This window comes from Carassius gibelio, chromosome A8 (genome assembly GCF_023724105.1).
Source record: "Carassius gibelio isolate Cgi1373 ecotype wild population from Czech Republic chromosome A8, carGib1.2-hapl.c, whole genome shotgun sequence".
Classification (NCBI taxonomy): Eukaryota; Metazoa; Chordata; class Actinopteri; order Cypriniformes; family Cyprinidae; genus Carassius; species Carassius gibelio.
In genome coordinates, this window is record NC_068378.1 from 13,529,533 (window position 1) to 13,552,286 (window position 22,754).

Genomic DNA, 22,754 nt, shown 5'->3' on the forward strand with positions numbered 1-22,754 from the left:
GGCGCTGTACATCACAAGTAATTTCACCCCCTAATGAAGTATATCCACAGTGATGACAGCAATGAAACGATACAGATTTGTCTCTGCTTCAGTCAATTGGAGAGCGCAGAATAAACTGATGATGATAATAATGGTGTAATGATCTCCGCACATACAGCCAGGCCAAAAATGGAAGGGGGATATGCAGATTGGGAATTCATAAACACAACTGTTCAGAGTGTTTTCAACCGGCTGCCTTTGGAATAATAATGTGGGAGCTTGCCAGAACATTTTTACTGTTTAGAGCAAGCTACTTGCTTGATAACAATTGGAATACATATTCAAAAGAATGCCAAGTGGATTGCACGATGTAGACGAAGGTTAATTTGATGTATATATCAAATAGTGTTGCCATGAGATTCACATTTTTCTAGGTAAAGAGATTCTACTCTCAGAAGGGATAGTTGATCCCAAAATTAAAATTCTCAATCCCGCAAGACCTTTGTTAATTTTTGGAACACAAATTAAGATTTTTTTTTTTTTTTTTTTTTTTTTTTTTTGATGAAATCCGAGAGCTTTCTGACCCTGAATAGACAGCAAGGCACAGAAAGGTATTAAGGTCCTTGATAAAATAGTCTATATGATATCAGCAGTCTTGCATGAGTGCAAGTCTTAGAGGTTCTGCCAGTTTAATTGTCCAAAAGTCCTTGTTTGAGTATCATTAGGTGTCTCACACACCTCTTTTTCAGGTCCAAGCAGTGTGATAAGAAATCTTAAATATGATTCATCTTTGATAGGTCACTAGTGTAGCTCTTATATTGGCGGGTTGAGATGAGCCCCTACCCTGTATTATAATACAAAAACAGCAATATTAAAGCTCTAAACTTTATTAAATAAATAGCTATATTGATATTTAGCTAGCTTTGGTGTTAACCAAATTTGCTTGTAACTGGCTTACAGGGTGTCATCAGGCAAAACAGTAATTGGCTTTTCATAAATTCTAATATATGCTCATCATGACAGATTTTGAGTTATTTAAAACGTATTTCAGTCAGTTTTGAAAAGTGAGCCATATGCAGTCCTGAGAATTGTACTTTTCTGCATTTAAAGTGAATGAGAATGCAGATAAAATGAAATGAGTGCCTCGTTTTGGATTAAGGAAGCACTCAGTTCCCCAATACCAGGGTGCCGATGGGTGATAGGGAGGCACATGTCATATCACAATCGTAATTTCATACCACTCGTCTTTTCATTCCTGACCAATTTCTTGTTATTAAGTCATATAAGCTGTGCCCCTTTCCCTTAGCAGCTACAGTGCCTCATCATCTTCCTCTATTTCACCAAAGCAGAGATGTGATTGCTGCTTCAGAAATGGTATCGACTAGTTCGTTTCACCAAGCAATGTTTTTGAGATTTAGGACTGACGTTCCTTATCTGGCTTTTCACCGAATGCTGCATGTGAACAGATCCGAGGCAGAGAAAGAATCGTTACAGGGTTCTAAGTGGACAGTCTGGGATCTTGTGTGTTTCAGCTCTGAATGACGAATGAACCAATTTGTATCAGACATTGGGGGTTTATATTGAAGACCATGATGGAAAGGGCCGAACACAGGCAATTTGGCCCTGCCACACATTATAGAAGAAAAATATGCTGGGATGTTCCTTAAAGGGATAGTTCACCCAGAAATGACAATTATGTCATTATTTATTTACATTGTATCCTGTTTCTTTCGTGGAACACAAAAGGAGATATTTATAGCTGAATGTCCAAGCTGTTCTTTTACAGCCAATGAAAGTGGATTGTGACCACAGCCGTTAAGCAATATTTCCAGTGAAAAATTATTTAAATTTCAGACTGTTTCTCACACAAACCTGTCGTATGGCTTCAGGAGACACAAGTCAAATCAGGGTTATCATATAAAATACAGTATCAATAATATACTAAATTATTTCAGTTAGCTGGCAACATTTAAAATTTTACCTTAGTTTTAATTGAAGGACTAAAAGTATCATCTGGAAATAAATAAAAACTGGACTAAATTTAAAACTGGAGCAAAAGTGCAAAACCTACCGTAAGATAAAGTAAAGAAAAAAATAAAAAAATAAAGTAAAGAAAAAAAACATTAAAATGAATACAAAAAATAAGTACAAATAAAAGGAAATTCTAAATATTGAAATAAAATGTAATTGGATATAAATTATCCTAAAAATAGCTCTGGTATTGATACCGTTGTGTTTTTGTTCTTGCTGGAGCTTGACAGCTGGTGATCCCCATTCACTTTCACTATATAGATTAGTGCAGCTCTGACATTAATCTAAACTTCTCCATTTGTGTTCCACAGAAGAAAGTCATACAGTATGTGTTTGGAATGACATGATGAAGGTTGTAAATTATGACAAGTTCAATTTTTGGCTCCGCTATTCCTTTTATGTAAGTCAGACGCGTGACTTCAAGGCTGTGAAATGAAGAGATTGTCCTTCAAAAAGTGCTAACTGTTGCTGTCACAGAAAGCATAAAGAGCAGCTGCATTAAGGGTTTAATCTAATGAATATCTTTCCATTTATTGGCAGTAACTGCTTCAGATAATATGTGCTGTGTAATGTTCAGGTCCCTTGAGTGTAGTTCAGATTTTAACAGTCAGTCAGACTGAGTATTTCTCTTAAGCTTATGATTGTTCACCTGCAGGAAGAGTTTGTGAGTGATTTCCAGGCTCAAAAGGTTTTATTTTTATTATTATTATTTTTCTGACTGAAAATCTTAATACCCAAGGGTACAAATGTAGAAAGTACAGGTGCTTTGCTACCAACTCAATGTGAAAAAAGTAACAACAGCAGTTTTCCAAAGTTTAACTAGTTGAGTAGCGACTCTGTACCCACGCGCTGTCAGACTGACACTCATGTGTATTTGCCCACATGCAAAGACATTTCTTTGTTGAAATAGCTATTTTGGTGTAGTAATAAAGTTAAAGTTTATCTAAAGTATTGTTTTGAACAGCATATTTCTTTTGAAAACAGATATTGAGAAATGTCTTTGTTTATGACTAAAATTATCATGACATTAGCATGACATCCCTACTCACAGACTTGTGAAGACACCCCAAAACATCTGTCTGTCGACGTGCTCTCAGAGTGTGAATGATGGGACGATGTGTACATTCTCTGAATAACGTTTTCCTCTGCAATCATTTTTCAGCGTGATCCAGGACAAGTTCTGTGGGATCATTAACATCAGCGTTGAGGCGCTGCACGATGTTATGACTGAAGACCCTGAGACGGCTTCCTTCAAGGAGTAAGTGTGATTCTCTCTTTTTGATGACACTTCTCCTCCATAGAGGCATTTTGTCTGCCTAATGACCTGGAAAAAGGTGGACAAGGGCATGCACTGTCTTTCATGAAACTAATGCTCAGCATTATGAGAAGTGATTGTGATCTGTGTCACAATGTTTGCTGCCTTCTTGTTACATATTATATAGTATCAAACCATGAAAATTATATATATGTATATTAGGGGTGTAACGATACGCGTATTCGTATTGAACCGTTCGGTACGACGCTTTCGGTTCGGTACGCGGTACGCATTATGTATACCGAACGGTTCGTTGGAGTAATTAATTATATTTGAAAAAAAAAAAAAAAGAGAGAGAAAGAAATATAATGATATGCGTTCAACAAGGTAGCCCAATAACCCAAACAACGTAACAGGCAACGCCTGTTCCCTTTAAGCTATAATGGTGATGGCAAGAGAGTGGTGGATAAATAAACAACGGTATGTCGCATCTGCAACATGACAGGGTACACCAGCGGGATTACAAAAAAAAAAAAAAAAACAGCGGGAATATCTGGGATATATGCGTCAGTACTATCTGGGAAAAGACAAAAAAAAGGAGAAACATGCACGCAGCAAACTATCCCTGCAGCATTTAGAAACTATAGCTTACAGGGAATCCAACCCAAACACCAGACCTGTTGGTTATTTTAGGATCTTATATTTCTGGTCTGTTAAATGCATTAGACATTTTGCAACGAGCCTTCAGCGCGTGCTGAGTGAGCGAGCGCCTTAGGGGCCGTTCACATATCGTGCCTAAAAACGCATGGAAAACACTAAGCGCGTCTTTCTCCTCCTTTCCAAAGCGCTCGGGCAGAAGCGCTCATGAGGCGTCTGTCTTTGCTAAGCAACAATGACGTGCTCTCTCCATGAGACGCGAAAATTTCAGCGAAGGATAAATGGATTTGCAGCTCTAAAAATCGCTTGCAGTAGCTCTGCTACTGAATTTATTTCAAAATTGCAATCCATATACAACTATGATCAGCTGTTCCTTCATCTTGGCTGAGCTCTCAACGTTGTTACGGGAAAGGATGAAGCTGATTGGTTGGTTCTTGTCACATGCCCCGCGGTGCGCTTGCGGCATTCTGAAAAGTTGAGATGTTTTTACATTTTGCTGTATCTAAAACGTATCGAACCGAACCGAACCGAACCGTGACATCAGTGTATCGTATCGAACCGAACCGTGAATTTTGTGAACCGTTACACCCCTAATGTATATATATATATATATATATATATATATATATATACACACACACACACACACACATTGCATTTTTATCAGGATACTGTGTTTCAGTTATTTCACTTTAATGTCAATAAAAAGGATCTATTCATATATTTTATTTATATTTTTTATTATATCATATATAAACATGTCACTGTGTGTGTGTGTGTGTGTGTGTGTGTGTATATATATATATATATATATATATATATATATATATATAAATGTATGCATTTAGCAGACGCTTTTATCCAAAGTGACTTACTGTGCATTCAGGCTATAAATTTTTACCTATCATGTGTTCCCGGGGAATCAAACCCCCAACATTGCCCTTGATGGCACAATGCTCTACCAATTGAGCTACAGGAACACTATATATATATGTGTGTGTTTACATGTCTTTACACATAACTCATATATATATATATATATATATATATATATTTATATATATATATATATATATATATATATATATATATATATATATATATATATATATATATATTAGTTCTGTATTGCTATATAATTATATAGTATATACAATAGTATAATAGTTTATATAATATATCATTTTAATATATAATATTATTCTTTAATTATTAATACAATTATTTTAAAAATGAAATTTTGTTGTGTGTATAGTTCTATTCTGTAATATGAATAATACAATTATTTGTATTTTAATTATATTCACATAATTACTATGTTAAAGGTATAGTTATGTTTCTGTATCTATCTAGCCAATATTTCATGACTTCAGTGGGGTGTCAAAAAAGTATTCATAAATGGAGTGATTAAACAGCTGCTGGAGAACAGGCAAAAGTGGCACATTTTAGAAATGAAGTGTAACATGAATATCATTTCTCTACTTTGCACTCGCTCTTTTTACACACACACACACGCGTACTTCACGACCTTACACACTCTCTCTGGCTGCCTGTCCTCTAGCTGCATGCTGATGAGCCACTTTGAAGAGCCAAAGCTGACCGATGACGAGGAACCCCCAACAGAACAGGACAAAAGGAAGAAGCTGGTGAGTGTTTTACCCCTGTTTTTCAAAGGTCACAGGTGTTACACGCTCCTATTGATGACACATGCCATCAAATGGCTGTTATTGATGCAATATAGTGGATGCTGGTATAGTACATTACAACTGATTAGACAAATTGAATTGACTGCAATGTTACATCAGTTCAAAAACTAGCAGGTCAAAAAGTGTTTCATCTTAAGAAATCTATTTAACATGATAAAGATTGACGATCATCCTACCCAACGTAGGGGTTAAAGGTGCAAATTGTTTGTGTTGCTATGGTTCTTGCACAGTAAATACTATGTACACATTAATATAGGTTCTCCAGTTAGATTTATTTGAGGCCAATATCAGTAACTGGTATTTTAACACTTAGAGAGAGACAGAGATTTACTGCATTTCCTCACAATTTGTACATACAATTTATTTGGTGACACTAAGGTCTCATAAGCTAACATTAAGAAGTTATTATATCAACTAGCATTAATTAATGAGAAATACAGTTTTTACAGGATTTATGATCTTTGTTAATGTGAGTTCACTATTCATTGTTAATGTCAGCTCAGGTCCTTTAAACATTAAGACACAACTTTTGATTTAAATGATGTTTTAGAAAATGCTGAAATAAATATGAAGATTAATGCATTCTTTAGGAGTATTTGTAATTGTTAATGTTTAATAATGAAGTTAACTAATGTTAACAAATGGAGCCTTATAAAGTGTAACTGTTTGTTTGTGAATAGAAATTAGATGAACGGTGTCGGAAAAGTACTGACTTGTGGGTGGCAAACTGTGTGGTTTATTGTTGTTTTTGTGTTTCTCTTCTTTTTTTTTTATGGGACCATCTCAGCAGAAGTGTTTAGATAAAAACAATAGTGAGAGAATAAAATGCCATTGCAGTGTTTTGGAGAGGATTGTCATAATCTCAGTCTTTCTTTTCCTAATGTTATTTTTGTGTGACACCCACATGAGCATGTTTCATCATAGTGGCGCTTCTGATAGAAAATCTGCCTACAACAATAGCTTTCAAACAACGACTGAAAACGAGCAAATGAGCTGTGAAGTGCAGTAGTTCAAAAGCATGTTTGAGTGGTTCGAGTCATTTCTCTTAATTGTCTGTATGATGAAAAGCTCCTGGTAGGATTTGATACATTCAGCTAGTAGCTGGTTTGAAATGAAGTACATTTTTGTGTCTGTAAGTCACAACCTTCTCTCAGTGGTCTTGAGTGACAAATTTGTTTTAGTGAGAGAGAGACATGGGATGAAGCACAATACCAGAGTACTTGAAATCAAAACACAGTTTATTTTTTCTGCAAAAGTATGGATGGAGGGTTTAATTTGTATTTTTTCTAATTGAATACAGTGTTGTTTTTGATGATACTTTGCCTTTGAAAACTTTGGGAGTCTCCTACAATAGATGCATACAAGGTCAAACAATGCTTTAATTTTATCAAAATGTTTTCTCAATAATATCACCTAATTTCCAACGATTCTCAAAAAATGTTAATTCAAAGCAGTTCTAAGATTCACCCTCTCTAAGCTAGGGGTGCTCCGATAACGATCGGCCAATCATTATGTCTTTTACTCGTCAGTAAAGCCGGTTCTCTAATCAGCGGTAAATTCCATCAGGTGCGTGATTTCACATAGAGCAGCTGTTACTACACAGAGCCGTTGTTAACTGAGAAGCTGCGCAAATAAACACTGAAAATGAACGTGGATTTGCGCAGCTTCTCAGTTAACAACATCTCTGTGTAGTAACAGCTGCTCTATGTGAAAACACAGAGAACCGGCTTTACTGACGATCCAATCGTCATCGGAGCACCCCTACTCTAAACCCCTGCTTTCAGTGAGCTTACTCAGCTCTGATTGGTCAGATGGCTCAGTCTGTTGTGATTGGTCTAACGCTTACAGCGCTGGTCAGAAACAATGCGCCTGTCGTCATAGTTCTGTATTTTGAGCGCACCATAGAAAATGTAAACATCTGTTATTTATCATACTTACAGTTGTGATTCAGTTAGCTGGTCCAAATAAACTGAATACTGAGCCAAGAGCAAGCGCTTTGTGAATCCCGCATCAAACTCCCAGAGATAAGAGAAGCAGTCATCAGTAAAGTGTTTTTTGAGTGTTGATCAAGTTGTTCGCTGCCAGCCAACATAGAACACAGGCGGGCATTATGCAAATGTGTTGCCCCGTGACATGTTGCCATCACAGAAATGGGATTCGAATTACTGACGATTCGTTCAGACTGTTCAGTGTTTATTTTTTTCTTTTGGGAGACAAAAACTTTAATAGTACAGTTGTTTAACATACAGCTTCATCACACCGCATGAAAGGCACTTGAATGCAGTGTCCAGTGATGCAAGACGCAATTGCAGCAATCAGACACGTCTGTCTAGCTTATGTTTTTAGATAGAAAAACAAAGACATCCATTTACCAAGAGTTAAACAATTACAGATAGTACTGTCTCTATTCATCTGTCAAGTGCTCAAGTAGACAAAATAACCAAATTATTCATCCCTAATAACTAAACCTCACACTTTTGTCTCTTGACTGAAATGCTTTGAAGAGGAATGAGATTGTCAGGTTATTATCTAGTTAACCTGAGGTTACCACATAGAGATAATTGGACTCAAATAAGCTTGTTTTGTTTTGCCTTCACTTCACAGACACAAACATGGAACACTTCCACACCGCAGTGCTCAAAAGCAGCAGTATATTGAATTACGTTACATTTCCTGCAGAAATTAGTCCTGTGTTCAGAACAGTTTTGATGGAGCATCGGAGTGCAAGTTCCATCGAAAATGGAAAGCAATGGAGCAAATGGACACAGCGTGCAATCAGTCCGCACATAACAGGCAGTGGGGTGCCGAAACAGTCAGTAGATAAAGTCAAAGAGATGTATTACGCTACAAATCTGCCCTGACACAGGGAAGGTGTACGTTCTTGCTGGTTAATGATGCACAAAATGGATTAAAAGAAAAAATGTCTCCTCTTATCATTTCTCCCAGCATGAATGCAGGTTTAGATTTAAAAGGTTTATTTCAAATCATCGGAGCCATTAACGACCAAACTGTCATGATTTTACGGACAGGGTGAAAGTTGTGCAGTCGTTACTGTTATAAATTGGACTTAAGACAGCAGGACAGTTCTGTAATAGGGGCGACGTTAACCTTGTTTAACCTTGTTTCCAAAACTGGTTAACCTGTCATTGTGTTGCAACTGATGTGCAGTATTTCTCATTGCAATTATAAAAAGAAATCGAACTGAAATGGTTTCACATCATTGTTTTATAGGCAGTCTGCTCTCATTTTTCTCTGACATACTTTGCAATTTACAATAAAACCCCATAGTTTTTATATTTTGTCCAGACTCAGTGAAAGTAAATATAAACGGTGTAATTAATTAGATGATGGTTTTGCTTGCATTCATTCATACTGACAAGTATTTTCCAAGACATTTAGTGTCCCAAGGCTATTTGTTTGAAGTGGATTAGTCTGTTTTTGATGACATGAACAGAATAGGTTAAATATGCCCAATCTGTTATTGTTGATGCTGCCTCTTGCATTAGTGTCTCTGTCATAGTCAAACTCAATTCTGAGACTCGTCCTTGCCTCCTTTTTCTCTTGTCAGTGCCTGCCTTCTCTCATTATTTGTTTGTGTGCTTCAGGGTTTGAAGGTCAATGCAAACAAAAATACTGAATCAAAACCGGTTGCTTGCGGGATGCAATACTGCGTAACGGATCCATCTATTTAATAAGCACATTTCTCTCTGATTTATTGCCCGTGAATCCCAGGGTGTGCCAGATTCAGTTAGCTTGTTAAAAGTCTTTTTATTTAATGCTGCTCGGAGCAAAACGCTCCTCATATCACACACTTTTAATTTTTCACTTTTCTGTGACCCTGTGGCACGGAGGGGGTTCTTGTTTTTTGTTTGGTTTGGCAAAAATGTGATTGTTTTGAAATTATTGCCATCTGATTTCTGCCTTTCAATATTTTACGGACCTGTTTAGATCTAGCCTACAGTACAGTTAAAAAGCATTGCTGTCACTTTTTATCAAATTAATAAGTCCTTGCTAAATAAAAGTATAAATAAAAAAAATTATAATCTTACTATTTTTTAATATATTTTTTATGATCCTGTGGCATTGGCATATTATTGAGAAGAATTAACCTGTGAAGGGTTTTTTTTTATATATTAAATTTGCTATCACTTGATATCATGTGCATTTAAATATTTTACGGCATGCTTTTAATTTTTATCCTAACTTTTTTCCCCAAGTCATTAATGTTAAAATATTAGCTAGATGTATTAGCATATTATTATTGAGAGAACCAACATTTACAGTCTGCAGTAGACAGTCTTCACTAATGTATCTCAAGTAGCTCAAGATTTATTTATTTATTTATTTTGCCAATCACATAAAATACACTGAAATAATTCTGAAATAATGACATATTTCTCCATTCTGCCAGTAAAATCTTTCAAGCTAGCCCTCAGTGTTACTCTGATTAGATTATGATGCTGTTTTATCTTAGCATAATATCAATATGGTCATTTTGACTGGGCAGCAAAAGGGAGGAATATGGCATGTGGGAGAAAAAGACATTACTGCTTTGGAAACTCAGTGGAGAATAGTGTTTGGTGTTTAGTTACTGAAGGGGACATTTTGTCTTAGTGACTTTTGTTGGATATCAGAGTTCTCTTGTATGAAACCTTTGTCATGTGTTTACACACCCTCAAATCATTCCAAACGTGTTTTTTGTTGTTGTTTTTCTTCAGTGGAATATTAAATTCAAAAGCTTATATTGTAGTCCTAGTATTTTAAATTCATCAGGGATATGAATTTGTTTCCAACATTTCATAACATTTTATTTAGACGATCTTAGTGGTCACAATTTACAGTGTTTGTTTTTCTTTCCAGAATATTCTGTGGTTACATGCAACACTTTTAAAGGTCTCTGACCTTTTCCACACATAAATGAAGAGCTCTCAGCACGTCTTAGACAGCTTAACCTTCAGTTTGTTGATGGGACCACACTGAGATCCCTCTCAAGCGTTCTCTCTTTTCTTCTGTTTTATGTGGCCAAGCATTAGCGCCGCTAGCCTAACAGCTCTCTGTCCTCTAGAGCCGTCTCTTAGGATCGAGCAGTGCCTCTCTTTCCTCAAGTGACTGGAGAGGATTGAGACAAGTTGATAAGCGCTGTCCGACACATTTTTGCTTCACCTTTTGGAAATATCGTGCAAGATAGGTCTTTTACGTATGTTTTCTCGCATTTTTCAAGTTATTTACGGGGTATTTTTAATTATTTGGTGACAGACTGGGTCTCTGGGATCCAGTGAGCAGCTCTCAGCAGAGTGTTTGCTCCAGATTACTCCGAGAGAAGTTTTCCTGCAATTAGCAAAGAAGCATTAGCTGGAAATGCGTCTGCTAAATGGTTTATGGGGAGAATGACAAGAGTTGTTGCCCTCTAATCTAGCAAACTGGCCGTTTTTTGTCATGTGACAAAAATTCATTCAGTTTTAAGTAAATTTTTTAATTAATGTGACAGTCTTATTGTTTATTAATGTATTAGTCTGTTTATATATTTAAATTTTTTTTAAAAGTTGTTAGCTTATTTTTATTTTCCTTTTTATTTTATTTTGTGATCCTGCATATTGGAGATGCTCTGATGGACATTTCTATTCATACTGCTTACGTTACGATCGCTTACCTAATTGATAAACCGTTATTGTATCAACGTTTTTCTTTCAGGTTAAGTAATTGTTTTCAGTTTGTAATGTCTTGTTTCTGTAGTAGCAGAGGAATGCTAATTTTGACCTTTTGTAATCTCCTGCTTCATGGGTATATTTAGTCTTGGGAAATTTCTAATAAGGGTGTTAAATCTTGAATGTTGGCTTCATCTAGACCTTTAAAAAGGCCTGATTAGCTTTGGCTATGGCTTGTGGCTGTGTATTTGATTATATGCTGAATTGACTTTGACACTGTTTCAATGGATCTCTTCCCATAAGTCATATCCATTTTCAATATGTGAAGAGAGATACATTTGTTATATTGAATTATTTTATGTACAGTATTGCCAGAGTTATGCTTACACAGACAATTTGATTCCTAGTGGGATTAAATCTGATCAATACAGGGGAAACAGTTTTATTGCACAAAGGGTAAAACTGCAAAGTCTTCCTGTCATTCATCTCTCAGAGTTAAACCACCAAGACAATTTGCTGTCTGATTTTAGTGAACTAGAGCTATAGTGTCCTAGTAGTGGTTTTGCCAGTCTTTGATATCACCAGGGGCTGGATTCACAAAAAGCTTTAGTTCGAAATAGTTTATTATACTTGTTCAAGAATTCTAATGAGCAATCATTGTTTACGTTATCAATAACTGGTGTCACTTCATATTCATACAGTAATATGTATAGTGTTACAATGCTTAATATTTAAATAAACATCTTACCTTTGTGTATTTAAGACAAGTTGGAGGTTAGTGCAATGATTGTCTTAAGAAAAAATACAAAAACAAAATTATTTGGGGCCGTTCACATAAATGCATTTTCTCTTCTTTATTGATTCCTTCTAGCTTGTACTTATTTAAACGATCCCTAAAACTTGGTATTACAAGCACTTCTTGTGTCCGTTTGCCTCTTTAAGAAGAATCGTTTTATGTATCCCCCAATTGTATGTCGCTTTGGATAAAATTGTATGCAAAATGACTGAATATATTGACTAAATGCTTGCATTTTTAACCACAAAAATGCACTCTTGTGTGAATGGCCTCTTAAGAATGTTGTTGGGGATTCAAAATAATCTTAACAGATATTTTATTTTTCTTTTCTAACTTAGTGTTAGTTTACCCAAAAATGAAAAGGAGCTTGTGTTTTACTCACCTTTGAGGCATCCTAAGTGTATATGACTTTCTTCTTTCAGATTGCAGTTGAACAGTCCACAACTCCTCAAATAAAGCACGCACGTCCATAATAAAACATGCCTCACACGGCTCCGAGGGGTGAATGTAGCGAATCCATGTGTGTTTTTTTTTTTAAGTAAATATCCATATTTCAAACTTAATAAACACTTTTCTCTCACTTCCGCTATCTGTCATATGAGGAAGCCGTTCTGGCAGATGACTAGTGCGTTGCGTTGCATGATTAGTGATGAATGCAGCGAGAGAACAAAGCAAAATGCTGTTGACGAATTAGAAGTAAAACCGAGGATTTGCAAAGAAAGATGTTGAAGGATTTCGATATAAACCAAGAGGAGACTGGTTTCCTTTGCTAAAGTAAGGAAACTTAGCTTCCTTTGCTCCTATAAACAAACTCGCAAGACTATAGCATCTCAGAGGCACATGCGCTGCATCATCCGCTGGAACGGCTTCCATGTATGACGCATAACAGATGTGAGAGAAAAGTGTTTATTACATTGGAAATATGGATATTTTTCTTACGAAAGCACATGCATTCACAACAGAAGGCTTAATTTGCGTGCTTTTTTTGATGAGTTGTGGACTGTTCAACTGCAGCACCCACTGACTGCAATGATAGAGCCTGGATTAGCCAGAACAATTTTTTATATAACTCTGACTGGATTCATCTGAAGGAAGAGAGTCATATACACCTAGGGTGCTTCGAGAGTAAGTAAAACAGATTAATTTTCATTTTTGGGTGAACTAACCCTTTTGTTAGAATTTTGTTCTATTCTATGTTGTGAATCCAGCTCTGGTTCTGGTATTAGTTTAACGTAAAGGATGAAAAATATAACAGCCTCATGACATGAGATTTAGAAAAAAATTCCGCAATTGACTGTTTCTGTCATTGACCCCACATTAAACATGCTCCAAAGGCTACAGCAGCCCCTCATTTTGAGAATTCCCCTCATTATTAAATGATCTTTGAAATTTTATTGTTGAGGATAACCCCTTGAGATGAAGCATCTCGTTTTCAAGGGGGTCCTCGAGACAACATAGAAATAATACAGCACATATACATTCATACACACAAAAGCTCTCCCTCATCCCACCTCATCCGCCCCTCATACATATAAATATGGAATGACAGTACAAGGATAGGACATATGTATCTTAAATATGTATACATTCGCACACCTAAACCCATAATCACATTTAAAGAAATAATAAAGAAAAAAAAAAAAAAAAAAAAAAAAAAACGTCAAAAATGAGGAAAACATTTACAGCAACAATTTGCTTGCAGGTAAACAAAAAGAGATGTTTTGAAGGAACACAGGGAAGTAATTGATCTTAGAGACCCTGGCAGACTATTCCATTCTGAAGGGGCTTTAAATTTAAATGCACGTCTACCACTCTCCTTGAGAATATTGGGCACAGTAAAGAAGAAATATTCAGTATGTCTTAATCTATAGCTGGGTCTATAGGGAATTAAGTATTCCTTTAGGTAAGAAGGATAATCATAATGCACACATTTAAAAATGACCTGATACCAGTGATACTGTCTTCTGGCCTTTAGTGACAATAATTTCAGTGAGTCATACATTTCACAGTGATGAGTGGTAAATGGGCATCTTAGCACAAATCTACATATATTATTGAAAATAACATTCAATACTTTCAAGTTTGTTTCTGAGGTGTTTTGATAGACAACATCCGCATAGTCTAGTATGGGAAATATTAACTGCGACACAATTCGTAACCTAATCCTTTGAGTAAAACAGTTAATAGAGCGAAACAATATTCGCAAGTTACAATTAATCTTTTTTACAACAGAATTGATATGACATCTAAAAGAGAGTTGTGAGTCAAGCCATATGCCCAAATATTTAAGTTCATCAACTTGTAATAGTTGAGTATCGTCTAAAAATCTGAGTGACAAATTGTTAACTTGATTCTGTGTAGCTGATCTGGTGGGGAAGAGTATACTATATGACTTTTTTTTATTCAATAAGAGATGGTTAAATTGGAACCAAAGTTGAATAGTATTAAAATTAGTTTGCAGTGAGGATTGAATCTTAGAAACAGACTTATTGGATGTATAAATCACTGTGTCATCTGCATATAGATGAATACAACAGTCTGAGCAAGTTAGAGGAAGGTCATTAATAAACAAAGAAAATAAGAGAGGCCCTAATGAGGAGCCTTGGGGAACACCTTTCTCCATTATTAAGGACTGCGATACACATCCATTAACATAAACACGCTGACTTCTACAATGGAGATAAGAATTAAACCAAAGAAGAGAGTGTCTAGACAGGCCTATTGCATATAATTTGTCAAGAAGCAAATAGTGATCGACCATATCAAAAGCCTTAGTTAGATCTATGAATATTGCACCGGTTGACATATTATTATCTAGAGAAGATGAAACATCGTTGGTAAATTTTAGAAGAGCAGTAGTTGTAGAAAAGTTTGGTCTGAAACCAGATTGATTTGGTGACAAAATAGAGAATTCATTAATATATTTAAATAATTGTTTGAATACTAGTTTTTCAAACACTTTTGCTATACTACTGATGATAGAGATAGGTCTATAGTTATTGAGATCAAGTGCATCACCACCCTTATGTATTGGTGTAACTCTGGCAGATTTCCACATTAATGGAACCACAGAAGTGGATAAGGATAAATTAAATAAATCTGATAGGGGAAATGCCAATACATGAGACGCAAGCTTGATAAACTTGATCTCCAGACCGTCAGGATCAGTACCATTACCTAACTTTAGTTCGGAGATTGCCTGTTGAACGTCAGTAGGATTTATAGTAGCAAATGAAAAGGAACTGTTAGGCTCATCTACCAAACTAGAGAAGGAAGAATAAGAAAATTGTGAGCTACAAATAGAGGAGAAATGTTGGTTGAAGGCATTGGTAACCGCGGAAGGATCACTGATAACCTCATCATTAACTATAATTTTGGTAGGAGTGGTTTTAGTGGACTTGTTTAATAATGCATTAAGACTTTTCCAGAACTTCTTAGGATTATTTAAACTATTAGACAAGGAGTTTTTGTAGTAATTTGATTTAGCATTTCTAGTTTTTGTCGTACACGCATTTCTTAATTGTTTATATACTGCCCCATCTACTGGGTCCTTTGACCGGCGGTACTTGTCCCATGCCTTATCTCTTTGTTTAAAAAGATTTAATAAGTCTGCATCAATCCATGGTAAGTGTCGGCCCTTAACCTTTATTGATATCCAAGGAGCATGTTTATCAATTACTTTAAGAACTTCCGTATAAAGAAAATTCCAAGCATCCTCAACAAATGGAATAAGATTAAACCTATTCCAATTTATATCTAATAAATCTTGGATAAAAACATCTGTGTTAAAATATTTGCTCTGTCTTACCCTGATCACTTTGGGTGGTAAACGAAGTAATTTAATTTTCCACACACAGAAAACCATTGAATGATCACTGAAGCAATCTGAAAGAACACCAGAATCAGTAATTCTATTAGAGTGGGTGACCAAAATCCAATCCAACAAAGATTTGGATCTATGGTCAACCCGAGTTGGTTCACTAATTAGTTGGGTCAGATTTAAACTTTCAATATAATTCCTATCATTTATAGATGACCGTTCTAACCAGTTAATATTGAAATCGCCTAGAATAATCATCTCGTTTGAGCTACCCACAGATTTAATAGTATTACCTATGCACTGTATTGACTCTGAAGGGGAGTTTGGGGGTCTGTAGATATTCCCTATAATCAACTGTTTGTTTACATGAAAACTAATTTTAACGAAAAGACATTCAAAGTATACAGGATTTTCCTTAGGGGATATTAACTCAGATAATAAAGTTGAAGAGACATAAGTGGCTACGCCTCCTCCACGAGTGCTCCTATCAGCTCTATACAGAACATAACCATCCAGTTTAATTTCCTCATCTAATATATTATTATTCAACCAGGTCTCAGACAGTGTGATAACATTAGGTTTATTATAGACAAGCCAGGCCCTTAAAAGATCAATTTTATGTGACAGACTTCTTATGTTCAGGTGGATAACAAATAAGCCTTTACCCATGTTAACTATTCAGAGCATGAAAGAACAGGTTGACTGGGGTGGGGTTGGAAGAGCAACATACACATAACCACGCATAACATACACACACACACTCACACACACACGCACGCGCTCTAGCGCACGCGAGTACAATCATAGACCAAATAGGCCAAAACATAACAGAATACAGATGCAGTCTGCTAAGTTTTTTACTTGAATTACATGAGGTGAGAAAAAAAAAAAAAAAATATTAGATAACTTTTTCCTTCACAAACAATCATCTGAGTCAAACTGACTTCCAGACATTGATGGTAGGCTATATATGAATACATTGACCGATCTCATAAAGAATAAAATAAGATATGATAACAAAATATAACAAAATTGAACTAATCGGCCTGAGAGATAGATGACTCACTTCTGATCTGGTGCTGTGACAGATCTGTCAGCCAGAGATATTGAAGTCACTGGCCCAAGCAGGGCCACCCGCGACGACTTTCACTTCTGTGTGACCCAACAGATTAAAGAAAAACCAATGCTTGTCAAAGACACGGAAGAAGACAATGTCCCTAACAGAAGAGGACTGAATGACGGATGCACAATTTTTATGGGAAAGTGCCGTTCTCATTTAGTCCACGGCCTCTTTTGAGTGACTTGATGATGCTTAAATCTCTAATTAGAAATTCATGAAGCATGGCTCCATCTCTTTGATCCACTCCCTCACCCACACTCTCATTACCAGCCCAGCAAAGTGGATGCAAAGCACACCATTAATATCATTTAGAGTCTATTTTAAGAGCCCGAGGAAGTGCAAAGTAAGCAAATGTGGGCTTAACCTTTCAGACAACATTGTAAGGTAAGGTAGGATTTATTGGCAACTCGGGAAGTAAATTACAGCTGCCCCATCATCCCTGAAAATTGTAATCTACATGAATAGTTGGGATGACCTTTCCCATCAAAAAAATGCACATTTCATTTCAGTAAAAATCTGACTCATGATAATTTTGAATTCTGAAGGTCGAGCGCTTGGAATTGTCTTCTAAATTGCAGAAATCGCACATGGAAATGACATGCAGATGAAGTTCTGCATAATAAAAAAGATGGTGTGATCTCCATTTTAGTTACTTTGAGCAGGAGACAGAATGAGGATTAAAGTTTATACATGTATGCACAATCCTCTGCTAACTGCATAAACTGAACAAGTGTTTGTAAAGTGTGAATAGAGGGGTATAAAATTACCGTTTAAATGTACATTGATTTATATGTAGAGCATTGGAGACTGTGTTTTTTGAGATTGTGTCAAATGGAACTGCAGTGATGGTCTCGGACATCTTTTCGTTTGTGGAATAGACACTTTATGGGCAATATGAGAGAGAGCACGTAATCCAATTGTCTCTAATGGCTTTTATTTTCCAAATGTACATAAATGGATAAATTGTTGTTTACTTTAGACTGACAAACCTCTTTTAGGTTAGAAGTATTCTTATAAGTATGTTTAGATCTCGCTTTGGGCTTTATTTATGAAACAAGCTGAATAAATTCCTTTGGATATCATATCTAAAACCATTCTTGCATAAATGATTGTATTCAAATCAATGGGACAGTTTACAAAATAATGGATTTAAGAATTATTTTAAACAGAAATTTGTCAATTGTTTCATGAACAGGTCTCATTATTTGTATTATTATTATCATTAGAACTTAAATAGAAATGACTGCCTTTACTTTTGAGTATGCTTGACTTTATTGGCATGTACTCTTCATAGTTTTTTACTTTATTAATTTGATGAAAATCCATTTAAAGTTCTCAGAGGCTCAGGCAGGGTTTCTTCCAGAGGCCTCTCTTGCTTTATAGCACTGGCTTTGCTCAGAATAATACTACAAAGTTCTTTTTCAGAGTGCCTTCTTCCTTAAAGTCGTCCTTGTTTTTCGACAAAACCCTTCAAGTGTTCAAGGTCCAAGTGCGTTCTGTGTCTGACTGTCATTTTTAGATCTCAACAATGCATAGTTTTTATGCTTTTGGAGGTTTAGGTTATGCAGAAGGATTCATGTCTTGCGATAACAACCCATTTTGAGGACTTCAGATTCCACTCTTCTTTCCAGAACTAATTGATTTTCCGTAGAGATAATAATACTCTCTCAAAATCAGGGTCTCTCCTGTGCGAGAGCCAACGATGGTGTTTCCTATTGTCATTCGACCTACACGTTTGGCAGTAGATGCTGTTTTGTGTGCATCACAATTGCATTCTGCCATTTCATCCATTTAATAAAAAAAAAAAATCCTTGTACGTTTTTATACTACTAATGACAGTGAACATGTCTATAACTCAAAGCTCAAGGATGCTTCTTTGAGCAAACCGTGTAGTTTAAAACCGCTATTTTTATTTTTATTTTGAAGCTGTCCAGTTACAATTGATAGGTGTATTGATCGTGTTCCCAGGAAAACATCAAGGTTACATCGGATCACTGGAGAGATCTGATTGAGTCGGTATGTATAATTCTGTATGACTACCAAGGTCACAAGCCTCACCATTTATCCTGAATCAATTGATTCCTGTGTTTCACCATTGATACTGTAACTATGAGGTCGTTATTTTAAAAGCACCAGCATGATGTGATTTCCAGCTCATGGAGAAAAGAGGAGCTTTGTTTGGGGCGTCAGAGTGCCTTTCTTATCAGCAGCTGCATTACAGAGAGACTGGATTTGCTGGAGGTTCTTTTATTAATATTTTATTTTTGTAGACAGCTCATTTAATTTTATTCTGAATAACCTCACATCAAAAAAAACCAAGTTTTTTATAGGAATGCCGTTTTAGAGTTTTACAGTTACATCTTAAAACTCATCGAAGGTCAAGTAATAAACATGAAGGGTCAGATGTGTTTCACACCAATATGCTGGAAAAGCTCTTAACGCCAGACTCTGTATGAAACATGCTGATGTCATCTGGTGTAATTGGGTTATAGTTTTTTTTTAAGTGTATATCAGCTGTGTGTGTGTGTGTGTGTGTGTGTCAACGCGGTGCTCTGTGAAAACTACTTTTCTCAGCAGTAAATTACCCTTTTTTTTTTATCATGACGTTTTTCAGTAGCAATGCAGTTTTGTTAAGTTGCAGTCTAGTGTTGATAGACACATGGTGTTACATTTTTCCATGATATCGTGGTACATAATTGTGGTAATTATTAAGTGTGATCTGATGACTTCTAATTATCATGGTGGCAAATTTTGAGAAACTTGCAGCAGCATGTGAAAACGTATTAATAATAAACTACTAGCAATATAGTTTTTCTGTTTTACTTTGTGGATGTTTTTGTTTATTTTCTAATTAATATGCATACTACACTCAAAGTTTGGAGGGCAGTCGTTTTTTTTTTTAAGGAAATGAATACTTTGCAAAGGTGCATTAAATCAATCAAAAGTGACAGTAAAGCCTTTTTGAAATGTTACAGAATATTTCAGTTTCAAATAAATAAATATAAATATATAATAATAAATATGATGGGTAAAAATTGATAGCCTGAATGCACTGTAAGTCGCTTTGGATAAAAGCGTCTGCTAAATGCATACGTTTAATTTAATTTAATTTAAATGCTGTTCTTTTGAACCTTGAACAGTTAATCAGTAAATCAATTAATTGTAATAATTTTTCACAATATTAGTGTTTTACGTTTTTTGTTGTTTGTTTGTCGATCAAATAAATGAAGCCTTGGTGAGCATGAGAGATTTACAGTCTTACCGAGCACAAATTTTTGAACTAATATTTAGGGATGCACGATATTGGATTTTGGCCGATATTCGATATGCCGATATTTTCAAAATAATTTTGGCCGATACCGATATATATACAAATTTTTCGCCTGATAAATTTAATTTAATTTTACTGAAGAGAAATCCATGTATCTCTACTGTACTGATTATACGATAAATGTATTATTTTACAAATGTAGACATTCTCATCTGAAAAATAGGTCAATTATTTCACTTGGAGAATATCGGTTTGGCTCATCGGCAGAAATATTCATACCGATGTTGTACCGATATTATCGTGCATCCCTACTAATATTAGTAATATAGTATAAGATGCTACATTCACACTATTATTTGTTAATACAATTCTTAGCCTGCTATCATATTCCCAGCATATAGAAGAAATTACAAAGGGTACCTTTAAACTCCTCAGAAGACCCTTGGCTTTGAAACACTGTGATTCATTCAGCAGTGAGTCTTACTCTGAAATGTTAAAATGTCATCTGGTGTAATTGGGTTATAGATTTAGTGTATATTACTTTGTGTGTATAGCTAGAAGTTTAAATGTAGTGCTTAAGTGAAATCAATCCATTATGACTTTGCTTCAAAAGAAAAATAAACAGCTATTAAGGTTAAATCCCTCTGGACTAAATATATGAAGAACACAAACAGTCCATTAGGTTCAGACACCAGGAAATATATTTTTTTTTCTTTTTTTTCTTTTTTTCAGACACTGAAAAAAATAATCTGATCTTGTTAGATTATTTTTGCATCTGACTCCAGAGGGGTCGTGAATGAGCCTGATGCTTCTGGTGGTTATATTCACATTTTTAGACACCTTTGCCTGTCAGTTGAATCAGTGTGATCAAACGCCTCATAGGAAGATCTGCTGCGAGTGTTTTCTGTGCAAAAGTCTCAAGGAGGGTAAATGTTGAGTCCTGTGTTTTACACCAGTATTATGTGCAGGGAGAGGGAGAAAGACTGTGTCAGACATTTGTCATGTTTAACTTTTTGTAGGATATTACAGTAACCAGATGAGGCATTTGGAATAATTCTTTTTTTTCTTTATTTTTCACATGCCGCGCAGAGTAGCTGTTGAGTTAATTTAATGTGAATTATATGTATAATCACAAATAAAATCAAAGCTGGCTTTGTTAGTGCTCATCACATTGACAGATGTACGCTTCATGACCTGAATGTTTTTTCTTAAATAAAAGTATAATGTATTAATGAGCTGTTTATGAAATATTTACAACCATAACATTGTGGTTGAGTTTGAATGAAAGGATCAAGTCGTCAATATATCAATCAGCAAGTGTCAAAAAGAGGGTGGAAATGACACCATCCTAAATCAATTTCCTGCTGTGTTGCATTTACTTAGATGTTTCTAGTCATTTGTTGCATAATAGAGACAGAAGCATCAGGTTCATTTATGCAACTAAAGCTTGAATTTTCATAACTACTGAAAATATAAAGATACTTTATAAAAATATGAAAAAGCATTAAATATAAATGAGAGGATTTGAAATCATTGTTGCTCATGGAAGAGAAGTGATTCAGACAGAAGATGTAATAGAATAGGGTTTCTATCCCACAGTAGTTTGAGTCATTTTAGCAATAAACTCTAATCATGTGTTATGTTTCACAGTGTATGACAGAAAGTAAGTATGATACTGTGTTGTCTGTGCAATGGAAAGCAAACTCAATTAATGAATTCATCTTAATGAGGGTCTAGATGTCAGCCCTTTGTTTTAGCGCAGGCGGCCACAGCAGTGACTAGCATATAAATACTCAGAGGGAATGTATTATCATTTCTGTCTTCATGTGTTAAGTCACATGATAAGAGCTCGGATCAGTGCCTGTGCTTTAACACCAAGAAAATTTCTTCACAATTGTCTATGGATTTTAAATCGATATTGAATAGATATGATTTAGAAAAAGGAAAGCAGACAACTATTATTAGGATCATGGTCCAGTATTGAAAAGGTTTCCTTATCTGCAAATCTTACATTAATCCCTTATCACCTAATCAATATCCTGTGTATTTGTCTTATATCAAAGCAGTTCTTCAAGAAGACTTAAAAACAGGCTTTTTCAGTTGCTTTTTTAGCATCATAATGGTTGCTGGTATCATTGCACTTTTTTCTGTAAGCAGGTAGATGTTTTATTGGAATTCTAATGCTGGGTCTCACCTTTTTTTTATCTTGGTGTGAATTTTGATTTTGAACCCCCCACCCCCCCAAACCAAAAAAAAAAAAAAAAAAAAATTCTAAAATTAGGCTCTGATTCAGTATACATTTAGGAAAAAAAAGTTTTATAGCTACTGATGAACATGTTTCCAATATATTGAAAGGAAATATTTGTTGATAATCAGTCACTTTTTCCCTTAGTGTTAGTTCACCCGAACTCTGTTATTAATTACTAGAGCTTTCTGACCCTGCATAGACAACAACACAGCTGAACCATTTTATA

The 22,754-nt window shown here is 35.4% G+C and overlaps 1 protein-coding gene and 1 long non-coding RNA gene across 2 annotated transcripts in view; one reads left to right on the top strand and one right to left on the bottom strand.

Annotated features, from left to right (window-relative positions):
* LOC128018500 (importin-11) overlaps positions 1 to 22,754 on the top strand; it is a 130,950-nt gene that overhangs the window by 106,807 nt on the left and 1,389 nt on the right. The window contains exons 28-29 of the mRNA XM_052604051.1: positions 3,173 to 3,268; positions 5,484 to 5,568. Coding sequence (XP_052460011.1) covers positions 3,173 to 3,268; positions 5,484 to 5,568 — 181 coding nt within the window. The remainder of the gene's footprint in view (positions 1 to 3,172; positions 3,269 to 5,483; positions 5,569 to 22,754) is intronic.
* LOC128018501 (uncharacterized) lies at positions 10,412 to 12,675 on the bottom strand. Its single transcript, XR_008184896.1, has 3 exons — positions 12,452 to 12,675; positions 12,022 to 12,064; positions 10,412 to 10,956 (listed from the first exon to the last, which is right to left on the bottom strand). It is a non-coding gene; the product is annotated as an uncharacterized LOC128018501 (long non-coding RNA).